This window comes from Suricata suricatta, chromosome 9 (assembly GCF_006229205.1).
Source record: "Suricata suricatta isolate VVHF042 chromosome 9, meerkat_22Aug2017_6uvM2_HiC, whole genome shotgun sequence".
NCBI classification, from domain to species: domain Eukaryota; kingdom Metazoa; phylum Chordata; class Mammalia; order Carnivora; family Herpestidae; genus Suricata; species Suricata suricatta.
In genome coordinates, this window is record NC_043708.1 from 88,929,774 (window position 1) to 88,941,618 (window position 11,845).

At 38.0% G+C, this 11,845-nt stretch overlaps 1 protein-coding gene across 9 annotated transcripts in view; it reads right to left on the reverse strand.

Moving 5' to 3' along the window:
- ATP8B4 (ATPase phospholipid transporting 8B4 (putative)) overlaps positions 1–11,845 on the reverse strand; it is a 256,052-nt gene that overhangs the window by 83,849 nt on the left and 160,358 nt on the right. For all 9 annotated transcript variants that reach the window (XM_029950435.1, XM_029950438.1, XM_029950434.1 and 6 more), the window contains 2 exons: positions 7,844–7,932; positions 4,576–4,772 (listed from right to left, as the gene is read on the reverse strand). In XM_029950435.1, coding sequence (XP_029806295.1) covers positions 4,576–4,772; positions 7,844–7,932 — 286 coding nt within the window. The remainder of the gene's footprint in view (positions 1–4,575; positions 4,773–7,843; positions 7,933–11,845) is intronic.

Below are 11,845 nucleotides of genomic sequence, written 5' to 3' on the forward strand. Positions count from 1 at the left end.
TCATTTATTCTTGCTGAAAGATTCAACACATTTTAGAATCCACAGCCCCACCTTCTCATAAAACTTCTTTGGTAAAACTTCTCTCGTATTAAGTCTACGTAAACTTTTAATTACTTGAAAACAACTGATATTTTAATGTATAAATGCAACTTCAAGGAGCAGGGTAAATCTTTACAGTAATTCAATTTTGAGAAGTAGCTCTACTGGTAAGGAGTTTTAGTATAGTTTTCATTTGCTTTGTTTTTCACATAGGTCCACACTACAGTTGGAGAGATTTGCTCCTGGACATTACATCTGTTCATTGATGACATAATTGTCTAAATTGTTGCTGGCCTAATGGAAACGTTTTTTTAAAATATTAACATCTTTATCTAATGTTAAAAAATTTTTATTATGCCACAAAATCAGACATTGAGCTGAATTATCTTACTAAGAGCTTCACAGAATTATTCTTTTGGATTCTGTAGGTTTATGATCCTTTATCTGTGCCCTTCCTTTCTAATTGGGCTATTTCAGCTTAAGGTTCATGTCTTCCTTTGTTCATTGATGTTTCAGCTGCATGTCTTAGAACATTAGCAAGGACACCCAGACCAGTATCACAGGGGAATGACAATAGCAGTGACCCATGGCTTATTTCTGAATTTAATGGAAATTGAACCTTGGTTTTTCTCATCTGTAAAGTGACAAATTTAAGTGACCTGATTATGCTAACTTACTCTGAACATTTATCTCCTTGAAGACAAAAGATGAGAGCAAAATCCTTTCTAGACATTAAATTCTATGCTTCTAACACTTCCCTTTCTAAAAGTGGTAGGGTGCTACTTCATTTCCTAACTATTTAAATGGTAACACTTTTTTTCACCAAATTTAAAAATTACTCTATGACTCTGTAGAATCAAACAATAGAAGAATAAATCAGGCATATTCTGCATTTGTTTATATAATTTACTGTTATAGCTTACCCATACATATCCACCACTGCCCACATACACTCCCCTATAAACTGTCTGCTAGGTTTTTAATGTCAGCTTTGTTTTCTTTATTCTATTTACTCAAAAAACATTAGCACTTACAGTGGACCAAGAACAGTGCTTTATCTGTCATGAATGAATGAATGAATGAATGAATGAATCCTGACCTTCTATTTCCTAATTTCACTAGTAAGAGCATTAAGACCTAGAAGTCAAGTGAGGTGCCTGGGTGCCTCAGTCGGTTGAGCATCCGACTTCTGCTCAGGTCATGATCTCATGGCTCGTGAGTTGAAGCCCTGCATCGGGCTCTGTGCTGACAGCTCAGAGCCTGGAGCCTGTTTTCAGTTCTGTGTGTCCCTCTCTCTCTGTCCCTCCCCTGCTCATAATCTGTCTCTGTCTCTCAAAAATAAATAAATGTTAAAAAAAATTTTTTTAAAAGACCTAGAACTCAAGTGACTAACCAAGGTCACACAAGCAACTAACCACAGAGCCAAGACTAGATGTCAGGCATTGGTAAAGCCAATGCAGACTGACCATAAGAATGACATTATGCAAGTAACCGTACAATTTGAAGCTTTGATCTATCTGAAAGTAAGATACTTCCTGAAAATTCAAAGGAAAATGAATGGAACAGCAGTTGATCCTTGTGTATTACACTACACACCAATTCAAGTATTGTAAATTAATTTGAATTCTTGGATCTTAAAATAGTCTGTAGACAGGAATGGTGTCCTTTTTGTTTGGGAACGGGGATTTAGGACAGTCATAGTGGAACATTTAGCTCTTTGTCTTATAAAAGCAGAGAAAGGGAGACAAATGTTCAGAGTTAGCATCATCAAGTGCTTAGTGTTTTCTGCCTGAATGCTCAAGAGCAGGGCTTAAGATTCCACCCATTCTGTGGCAAAAGCAGCAGCATAGAAATGAGTTCCTATTGCTTTGGAAAAAACACCCGAAGTCTAATTCCTTGGGAGTATGTGGCTTTTTTAGGATGATGTATTTTTTAAAAAACTGTAGCTGGGTATGTGTCAACACTGCAGATAAACTGACAGCATAGAAATATCCTACCAACATCAACATCCTTTGCTCACGTGGAGTTGTTAACCAATCAAAGTAAATTAGCACTTTTATCCTCAAGTGACATATGGCACTAATTTATTCTTCATACCTATTCGAAAGCCTAGGGGAAGCTTTTGTAGAAGGCCTTCTCTCCAAACAGAAATACCTTCTTTCCAAAAAGAAATACTCTGTTTTTGTAGATCTCAGTCTTTGGGATCAAGCAACCTGACATTCTTTGGAATGCTTTCCCCCTCCACATTGAGATCAGAATCACTACTCTTGTCTGGTGAAAGGAAAGCTCACATTTACCTTCATAATTACTATGCCTTCATGGGTACAGAATTCTAGGCTCTTTTTTCTTTCTCTTGGTGTCTTTGCTGAGAAATAAACTAGATACAGCTTAGGGAAAGAAGAAAAACAGTATACCAAGTGTCAGAAAACTTGGGTTTGGATCTTGGTTCTGTCCCTAACCAGCCCCATGATCCCAAGCTAATCATCTCATTTATGAAAGAAGTTGGGCAATAACTGCTTCAGAAGGTTGTTGAGAGACATAAATAAGATAAACTATATGAAGGCACGTTATATAAAATAGAAAATGTTTCTGCTCCAAATAGTACTATTTGGAGCAGAAAGGAACTAAGAAATCAATTATTTTAATCCCACCATTTTTCTGAGCAGTTCATTGGCAAACTAAGGCACAGGGAAGCCAAGTGCTTTCTTCAAGGTCACACAGCTATTAGTGGTCACCAGAACCTGGGTTTGGACTATTCCAACTGGGTTTTCCTTCCACCACTGCAGGGGACACACTAGAAAGAAAAGAAATGCTAACCTGGGAATCTAGCCTTGACTTCTAAAACACCAATATTTGAAATCATTAAATGAAAAATGCCAAGACACATCAAAGAAAGAGCATACACAGAATATACTTCTTTCATGAGGACACATGAAACTGTACATGTGCAGATGGTAAGCCACTCTGAGCATTTATTGTTCATTTAGGACATAAAAGGAAAGCTATAAAAGCTGACCATAGCTCTTCTGGAAAAAAGTAGGATTTACTACAGACTTTATAATTAGATACAAGCATGAGAGGTCCTCAGATTCAAAGATGAGCCAGTAGGATACAGTTTAAATAGAGCCTGCTCTGACCACAGCTCCAGAAGGCCCAGAGCAATTTGTGGTGTTGTGGCCACATGCCACTACTTCAAGTCAATTTCCCACAAGTTGACATTTCAGTTTCCTGATTGCTATCCAAAACAAGGGTGGATTTTGTGCATTGAACTTCCCTTGCTTCATCATAGTTAGGATTTTGGAAAGAGAGAAAAAGAAGCTTGTAAAAATTAGTGGAGATTTAGAGCTGGTAATTTTTTGTATTGTTAAAACACAGCCAAGTCTCATCTTTGCTCCAGTGTCTTTGAGATTATCTGGCTCAGTCTTGGGAGGATTAGGATTGGGGCGCCTGGGTGGCTCAGTCAGTTAAGTGTCTTGATTTTGGCTCAGGTCATGATCTCACGATTCATGAGTTTGAGCTCCACATTGGGCTCTGCATTGAAAGTGCGAAGTCTGCTTGGGATTCTCTTTCTCTCTCCCTCTGCACACCTCCTATCTAACTCTCAAAGTAAATAAATAAACATTTTTAAAAATCTCAGTTATACACTCTAGGGCCAACTCCTAAATCTTATCAAATACACACACACATACACACACACACACACACACACACAAATATACATACATACATACAGAGGACGTGTGTGTGTGTGTGTGTGTGTGTGTGTGTGTGTGTTGGAGGGAGAGAGAGATCATTTTCATTCTGATTTGTGGTACCAGATCTAGAAATGACAAATCATGTTATCATGGGAGCTATGACCCATACTTCTTATTTAACAATGGACAAGTGCCACCCACTATATTTCAACGACTTTATATTATAGTTACTAATAGGAAAAAATAATATTCATTAAGCTCTTACAATGTGTTGGGCATTCTTTTAAGAGCTTTACAGTTTGTTTACTCTTTATACAATCCTATTAAGTAGAATACTGTGTTCTTTACTTTCAAAATGAGGAAACCAAGGCACTGGAAGATGAAATAACTTGTCCAAGGTGATGGAGCTACTGAGCAGTAGATTAGCATCTTAATCCAGGTATCTGGAGCCAGACTAGTAGCAGGGAGGCATCATCTCAATAGAGCTCACCAAATAGTCTTCCATTTCTTACCCAGTATCAACCCAATTCTAACTGATCAGGTTGCATGGGATTATACTGTAGTCCATTTATTCCAAAGAAAAACATTCCTAAGAAACCAGATCAAATGAAGAAGAAAATGAAATGCATGTATTATGATTTGAAAGTATAAAAGTTAAGCAGATTAAACAATTTAGTTGCCTCATTTGTAACAGCTGTGGCTGATCATAAGCAGTTAGAGCAAGACATCTACCTCACTGTGGTAATTTTAAAACAAACAAGAATGATTAGGCACAACATGATGATGCAGAACAAAGTCTTTTGACAAAGTGTCTTCTTTAAAGTATCAACTCTCATCTTACCTCACATATAATGAAATGGGCACAACTGTATTGAGAATAATGATATATGACCAGAATGTTAGGAATCCTGAGAACACAGAGTTCTTCTCTCCTTCATTCAAAAAGAGGAAAGTTCTGAATTGGTCTCCAACTTGATTCTCCCAGATTGAATTTCCTATTGCAAGAATAATTCCCATGCATACCAAAAATCCAAAAATCTGAAATGAGAATGCAAGTCTGGTTAAGGTTAACTTGAGCACAAAACTAGTCATATCAACACAATCCAGTTACACTCCTGACTCCAAGAAATCTTCATTTGAACAGCAAGTCATGCGAAGCTCTTCTTACGTATCAATAATCATACAAGTTTAATATTTTTATGTTGGAACTTAACTAAATATTTTACATGCATTTTCTCATTTAATTCTTCCACTGATCTTCTGAGATAGGGACAATCATTAGTCACACTTTACTGGTCAAAACCATAACAAAATAAAACAGAAGCACGAAAAGATTATATAACTTATCCCTGGTCAAAAAGCCAGTAGCTTCACATCCCTGATTTGTGACGAGTGCATATATTTAGATTGCTTAGGAAGGCAGTATGTCCTGATTTGTCCTGGTCAGCCCCAGATTCTACCCGTTGTTCATGCATAATATTAATAGTGTTCCCTCCTTTCGCTTTGAAAAATGTCCTGTTTGAATGATAAATTATACAGTCACTCAAGGCATAAAAGCAAAAGGAAGAAAATGTCAGTGCTAAAGAACAACCTGAAACCAGCCAAGGCAGCTACCAACCCCGCTGCACAATCCTTAGTTAAGGTAACAAGGAAAAGGAAGGCTAATTAAAATACTGAATGGCATATGTTTTTCTTTGAAGATTAAAAAAAAAGTAAGAAACAACCTGAAAACTGTTAGCCACCTCTTACATTGTGATTAGTATCAGTATTAGCAGAGCAGGTATGTTGGAGGTATAGCAACTAGAAAGAGAGCAAGCACAGTTCCTTATGAGCCCAAATGCCCGCCTTGGAAGGGCAAAACACCAAATGAAGGAATACCTAAGATCTGAGTGAACATGTGGCTTTGGGAGTTTTCCTCTGTCAAGTCCATACTGTGCTAGAAGCAGACACCAGCCATTGATGGGGAAGAACGTGGAGCTAGGGAACAGGAATGTATTTAACTTCTTATTTCCTTTTTTCTCCAAAAAGGAATATTCAGGCATTCTAGTAGTGCTTTCTTCTTTATTTATTCATGAACAAAACAGACATATAAGAAGACATTTATGTAGAAAAAGTATGGGGGAAACCTGATTTTAAGTGCATAGAAAGCCATGTATTAGAGAAAAGTAGAATTGTGAATTCCTGAAACCCTACTAACCTGATACCTGTATCATGGTATGCTCTTTTTTTTTTCCCAATGATTAATACTACAAGTTAATTGAAGTAAATTACTTTAACGTCATTAAAATTGGTGCTATTTGGCATTAGATGCTCTAACTTAGGATGGAATCAGCTTCTAATAATCTAGTGGAGCATTTTATTTTCTAGTATGAAAAGCTGAAACAGTCTTTCCTTCACAATCAGTAACTTTATTTCGTGGTAGAAAAATATACAATCTCCATGCAAGCCCCAGAATTGGGCACAAGGCCATTTAAATAGGGAATCCTAGGAAGGGGGCACAAGCTAAATATGTTCCCTGGGCTCTGGAGACTTTGCCCCAAGGGGATGGGTTTAACAGAAAGAAAGCCCAGGTCTGAAGATAATACTGAAAGTAAAACACAGAGCAGGGTCAGTATTTTGTGCCCAAAAAGAATTCACTTCCTTCTTTCCTTATTCAGAGTTCCACTATCCCATATCAGTTATGCAAATATTTATTGAGCTAATATTCTTTATAATTGCTTGTGAGTCTATGGGGGTGAGGGGGTATGTGATTCAAAGTCACTGTCCTCATATTTAAAGTCAATGTCCTCCAACTTAATTCCAACACCAGGAGGCAAAACAATATTACACAAAAAGTCAGAGAATAATCAGGTGCCTAGTATGAGGTAGCACACAAGATTAAATGACAAAAGGGTAGGATGCAAGGAATACTAGACTGTTTTTGATAAATGAATGGAAGGGAAAACCATTCCAAAAAATGCAGAAGAGAAAAAAATTCAGAGGAAAGAGATAATCCTGGGCTAAGAAGGAAAGGATGTGACCTGGGCCTTAGAAGATTCATAAGCAGAACCAGCTACACAATATGTGAAGTCCAATGCAAAATAAAAAAGCAGGACCTGTTGTTCAAAGGGCATTGATAGCCTTTAGATTGGTAATTTCCACGTGGCAAGAGCAGATCAATCATCCAAGTATGAGGCCCTTCTGGGTAGGGAACCTGTAGAGCCACACCAATTACACACCCATGAAGCCAGCTCTGTCCATAAGCTATGTAGGGAGGACATGAGAAAAGGTAAGACAACAAAAGGACTAAAGTAACTCAAAAATTATGTTTTCTTTTTTAAAAACAAATACAGGTACTTGGAATATGGAGAACTTGCGAGACCATGACTGCTTCCATAAGCACTAATCTACCTCTCATGAGAAACTCTACCAACGGTTGAGAAATCATAATCTAGAAAGTAAAGGGCAATATAACTGGGCTCCAGATGCAAAATCTCCAAATACCAATTCCAAAAGGAAAATAAATATTTTTTAAAGATTTCCCAGCAGATTTACCCAAGGGATACAGAAGTGCTGCTGCATAGGGGCACATGTACCCCAATGTTCATAGCGGCACTTTCAACAATAGCCAAATCATGGAAATAGCCTAAATGTCTATCAACTGATGAATAGGTCAAGAAGATGTAGTTTATATATACAATGGAATACTACATGACAATGCGAAAGAATGATATTTGGCCATTCATGGCAACGTGGATGGACCTCAAGGGTGTCATGCTAAGCCAAATAAGTCAGGCGGAGAAGGACAGACACCATACGTTTGCACTCATAGGTCTAACAGGAGAAACTTAACAGGACCATGGGGAGGAGAAGGGGGAAAAAGAGTGAGAGGGAGGGAGGCAAATCATGAGAGACTCTTGAATACTGAAAACAAACTGAGGGCTGAAGGGGGAGGGAGAGAGGGGAAGAAGGGTGATGGAGATGGAGCAGGGCACTTATGGGGAAAAACACTGGGTGTTACATGGAAACCAACTTGACAATAAACTATAAAAAAAAATCCCAGCAAAATGTAAGACATATATCAAGATAACAATGACTAGTGATTTGCCTAATTTCTTTTAGTACCTTACCCATAGTACTAGAGTATTCATCAGTCTATCAATGCTTGTCCTCTTAAACTTTGTCTTACCACTGTTCTGCATTAATTTAGTGTCTGGACCTGCAAAAAACAAAAATTAAATTAAAACTTTAAAATTATTTGATGATATGTTATTATAATTATAATAAGAATTATTATTATTATTATTACTTATGTCAAATATTCCTGAAAGGATAATATTATGTTTTTTGAAATAATTTAACTTTTATTAAGAACAGGAGCCAAATATTGGAGTGTCTGAGTGGCTCAGTCAGTTAAGCATCCGATTTTAGCTCGGGTCATGATCTCACATTTATGGATTCAGGCCCCTCGTTGGGTTCTGTGCTGACAGCTGAGAGCCTGGAGCCCACTTCAGATTCTGTGTGTGTGTCTCTATCTCTGCCCCTCTCCTGCTCACACTGTCTCTCTCTGTCTAAAAAATAAACAAACATTAAAAAATTTAAAAAAAAAGAACAGGGACAAAAAAACATTGAGAACTGGTATCTTGATGGCTCATGGTAGAACACTACTGGCTACTATCAACCTTTTTGCCTGATCTTTGGGTTAATGAGTGAGTCTCATAAGAGGTATGAACTGGGAAGTGACAGTTACATACACAGAGAGAGTAAGTTTTTCTTCCCATCTTGCAATCAAGCTATGCATCTCCTTGTCTTATATCAGGTCTTAATCATCTGTAGGTCTCCCACACACTTAGCCCACAATTTTAGTCAATACAAGTTTAAAATTTTGTTTATTTGTAAATTTAATTAATTTGAATACAGAATTATAGTTTGAAAAGAAAAAAGAATAGGGACCATTATTAGGTTTTATAGGATTCTAAACTGGTTGCTAAATAACAACCCTGGAGAATGCAAGATAATTGGTCTCTCTCTAATAGGACAAATCCAGACAAAACTTGTGGCTGAAAGGTTTGAGAAATGCTATTTTTCAAAAAGCTGTGTATGGATGTGCTTGTAGTTGAAGCAATGAAAGGTAACAAAGTCAATCCAAGTGAGGAATAATTTGGAATGTTAAAAAGAATGTAGTAATAAACACAACTCAGAACACTGAGATCAAAAATGGAAAGTTAAAATAGGAAATCAAATTCTAGGGGCACCTGGGTGGCTCAGTCAGCTGAGTGTCTGACTCTTGATTTCAGCTCAGGTCATGATCTCACAGTTCCTGAGTTCAAGCCCCACTCCAGGCTCTATGCTGAGAGCATGGAGCCTGCTTGGGATTCCCTGTCTCTCTCTCTCTCTCTCTCTCTCTGACCCTCCCTTGATTCCTCCTCACTATCTCTCAAAATAAACAAACTTAAAGAAAAGAGAAAGAAATCAAATTTGGGATTTGTTTCCCAAAAAGATTTGAGGTCCCTTTTGGGGAAACTAGAACAACTCCAAGCAATACATCAGCAAGCTAAACCATTATTGTATATTGCACACTGTGCATATGATACACTTTTTGTAAGGGCAAGAATGGTCTTAATTAGATTTATTTCAGGTAAATATGTTATCTCATGATATACTAAGTGCCTTGCTCAAGTAATTCTAAGAATATTATTAACTGCTTTAGACGAAAATCACTAGATAATTAACAAAGGAGAATATTATAATATAGTGCTAAAGGAATTCCTTGTGGAAAAAGAAGATGCCAAATGGCAGTAATTAAGTTTCAATTATATTGATTTCTCTAGTGTTCCTCTCCACGTGATCTTCTCATTATTACCATCAACCCATGGAGCCATTAAATGTGGCAGAAAAGTGGAACTGAAACAAATAAAGTACAGAGGTACCCTTAAAATTTTACACTATCCTAGAAGTCAGGGAAGAATGGGCACATCCTTAGAAGATTTTATTTAATTACAAGACAAATGGCAACAAAGATTGGGGTCTCATAAAATTCAGTTTTGAGTTGGAAATTGTACCCCAGTGTCCGATACCCCACTACTGTTGTGTAAAGGAGACCACCCACATTTTCTCAGAATAGCTTATTAAAATCATATGGACACTGAGGGTGGGAAGTATTTCTTGTATAGTAAAGATCACAAAGAGCAAATAAAACTTGTGATTAGTAAAGGCTGAAATGCTGACAGACAATTTTGTGCTAAAAATTTACATTTTTCAGGCACACATGCACGCATAGAGTAGCAGAGACTACACCTAAAGCATTTATTGAAATATATCTACAGACACTGATTTACACATCTCTTCTTCCCTCATAGCCACATATCTTGGAAGAATTTTCTGTGCTCAACAGCCCCTGTTGTCTCATCTCCTACTCATTACTCAACCTAATTTCGGATGTAGTGTTATCAACATCCTCCACGTCTTCTCTGAACCTGTCAGCAGCCCTTGACACTTGACTATTCCAACCTTTTGAAATGCATTCTTCCCTTAGCCTGTGTGTCACTGTGCTCTCCTGCTTTTCCTCCTCTTTGTCTTCCATGAGGCTCACTCTTTTCTATACAGCCACCAGATCTTGGGATTCCTTAAGACTCAGACATAGCTCATCCTCTTTCTCCATCTGCCTTCCCTGAGCCATGTCATCTGAGACCACAGCTCCAATTATCATCTGTAGACCAAATGTAAATTCCTGACTCAGACTGCTCCTCTGAGCTCTAAACCCATATATTTGTCTATATGGCATCTTCACTTGATACTTCTAAGGCCCCTCAAGCAGCCCTGGTCCAACCCAGCTTGTGATCTTCCCTTAGAGTTCCTTATATCAGTGAATAGCCCTGATATCCATCCATTTATGAAAGCTGAGGGAAGCCTAGAGTCTATGCCCGTGACTCCCACTCCAGCCCAGAGTACCATCATCTCTCGAGTGGAATACAGTAAAAGCCTAGTAACTGTGTCATCCTGCATCCACTCTTCCCTCAATTCTCCCCAACCCCACACACTCTTACAAGGACCTGCTATTTACCAACTTTACAAATACTGTAGGCAATAAGGAGCTTTTCAAATTTCACACACACACACACACACACACACACACACCATCTGTTTGAAAAATTTGCAATGGCTCCCTAATCCTCTTATGATAAAGATCAAAGTTCTAGATACAGATCACAACACCCTGTATGGTCCAGCTTCTATCCACACCTCCAGTCACATGCCTATCCTTATCCTCCATGTTCTCCATACTCCACACTGGCCTTCTTAAGTTTTTTGGGGTTTGTTTTGTTTTTTGTTTTTTGCCTCACTATCCTCAGTTCTGCCACAGGGACTTTGTCCACAATGTGGCTTTTAGCTAGCTTGCTGTTTCTTCTTCATATTCCTCCATTATATACTCATGGGTCCATGTTCTTTTATTCAGAGCACTTATCTCCATTTGAGATTATATATTCATTACTACAATGATCTGAGATTAGGGTCTCTTTCTTCTACCAGAGTCAAAACCACAAGTGAATGGACTGTATTTGTTTTTGTTTACATTCTTTTTTTTAATGTTTATTTATTTTGAGAGAACACATGTGCACATGCATGTACAAGGATGGGAGGGGCAGAGAGGGAGAGACAATCTCAAGCAGGCTCTGGGCACTGACGAGGGGCTCAATCTCATGAACTGTGAGATCATGACCTGAGCCAAAATCAAGAGTTGGACACTTAACCACTGAGTCATGCAGGGGCCCCTTACATTCTTAATCATATATGAATAAGTAGTATAGTGCCTGCCACATAGTAGGCACTCAATGAATACCCGTGTAATGAATTTATTAAGCACCTGCTATGTTTTAGGCAATATGCATATGTGCTTTTCATCTATTATCTCAGCTAATGCTTAAAACTATCCAATGGGGGTAACTGGGTGGCTCACTCGGTTAAGCACCTTGATTTCAGCTCAGGTCTTGATCTCAGGTTCATGAGATAGAGCCTGCTTGGGATATTCTCATTCTCTCATTCTCTCATTCTCTCATTCTCTCATTCTCTCATTCTCTCATTCTCTCATTCTCTCATTCTCTCATTCTCTCTCTCTCTCTCTCTCTCTCTCT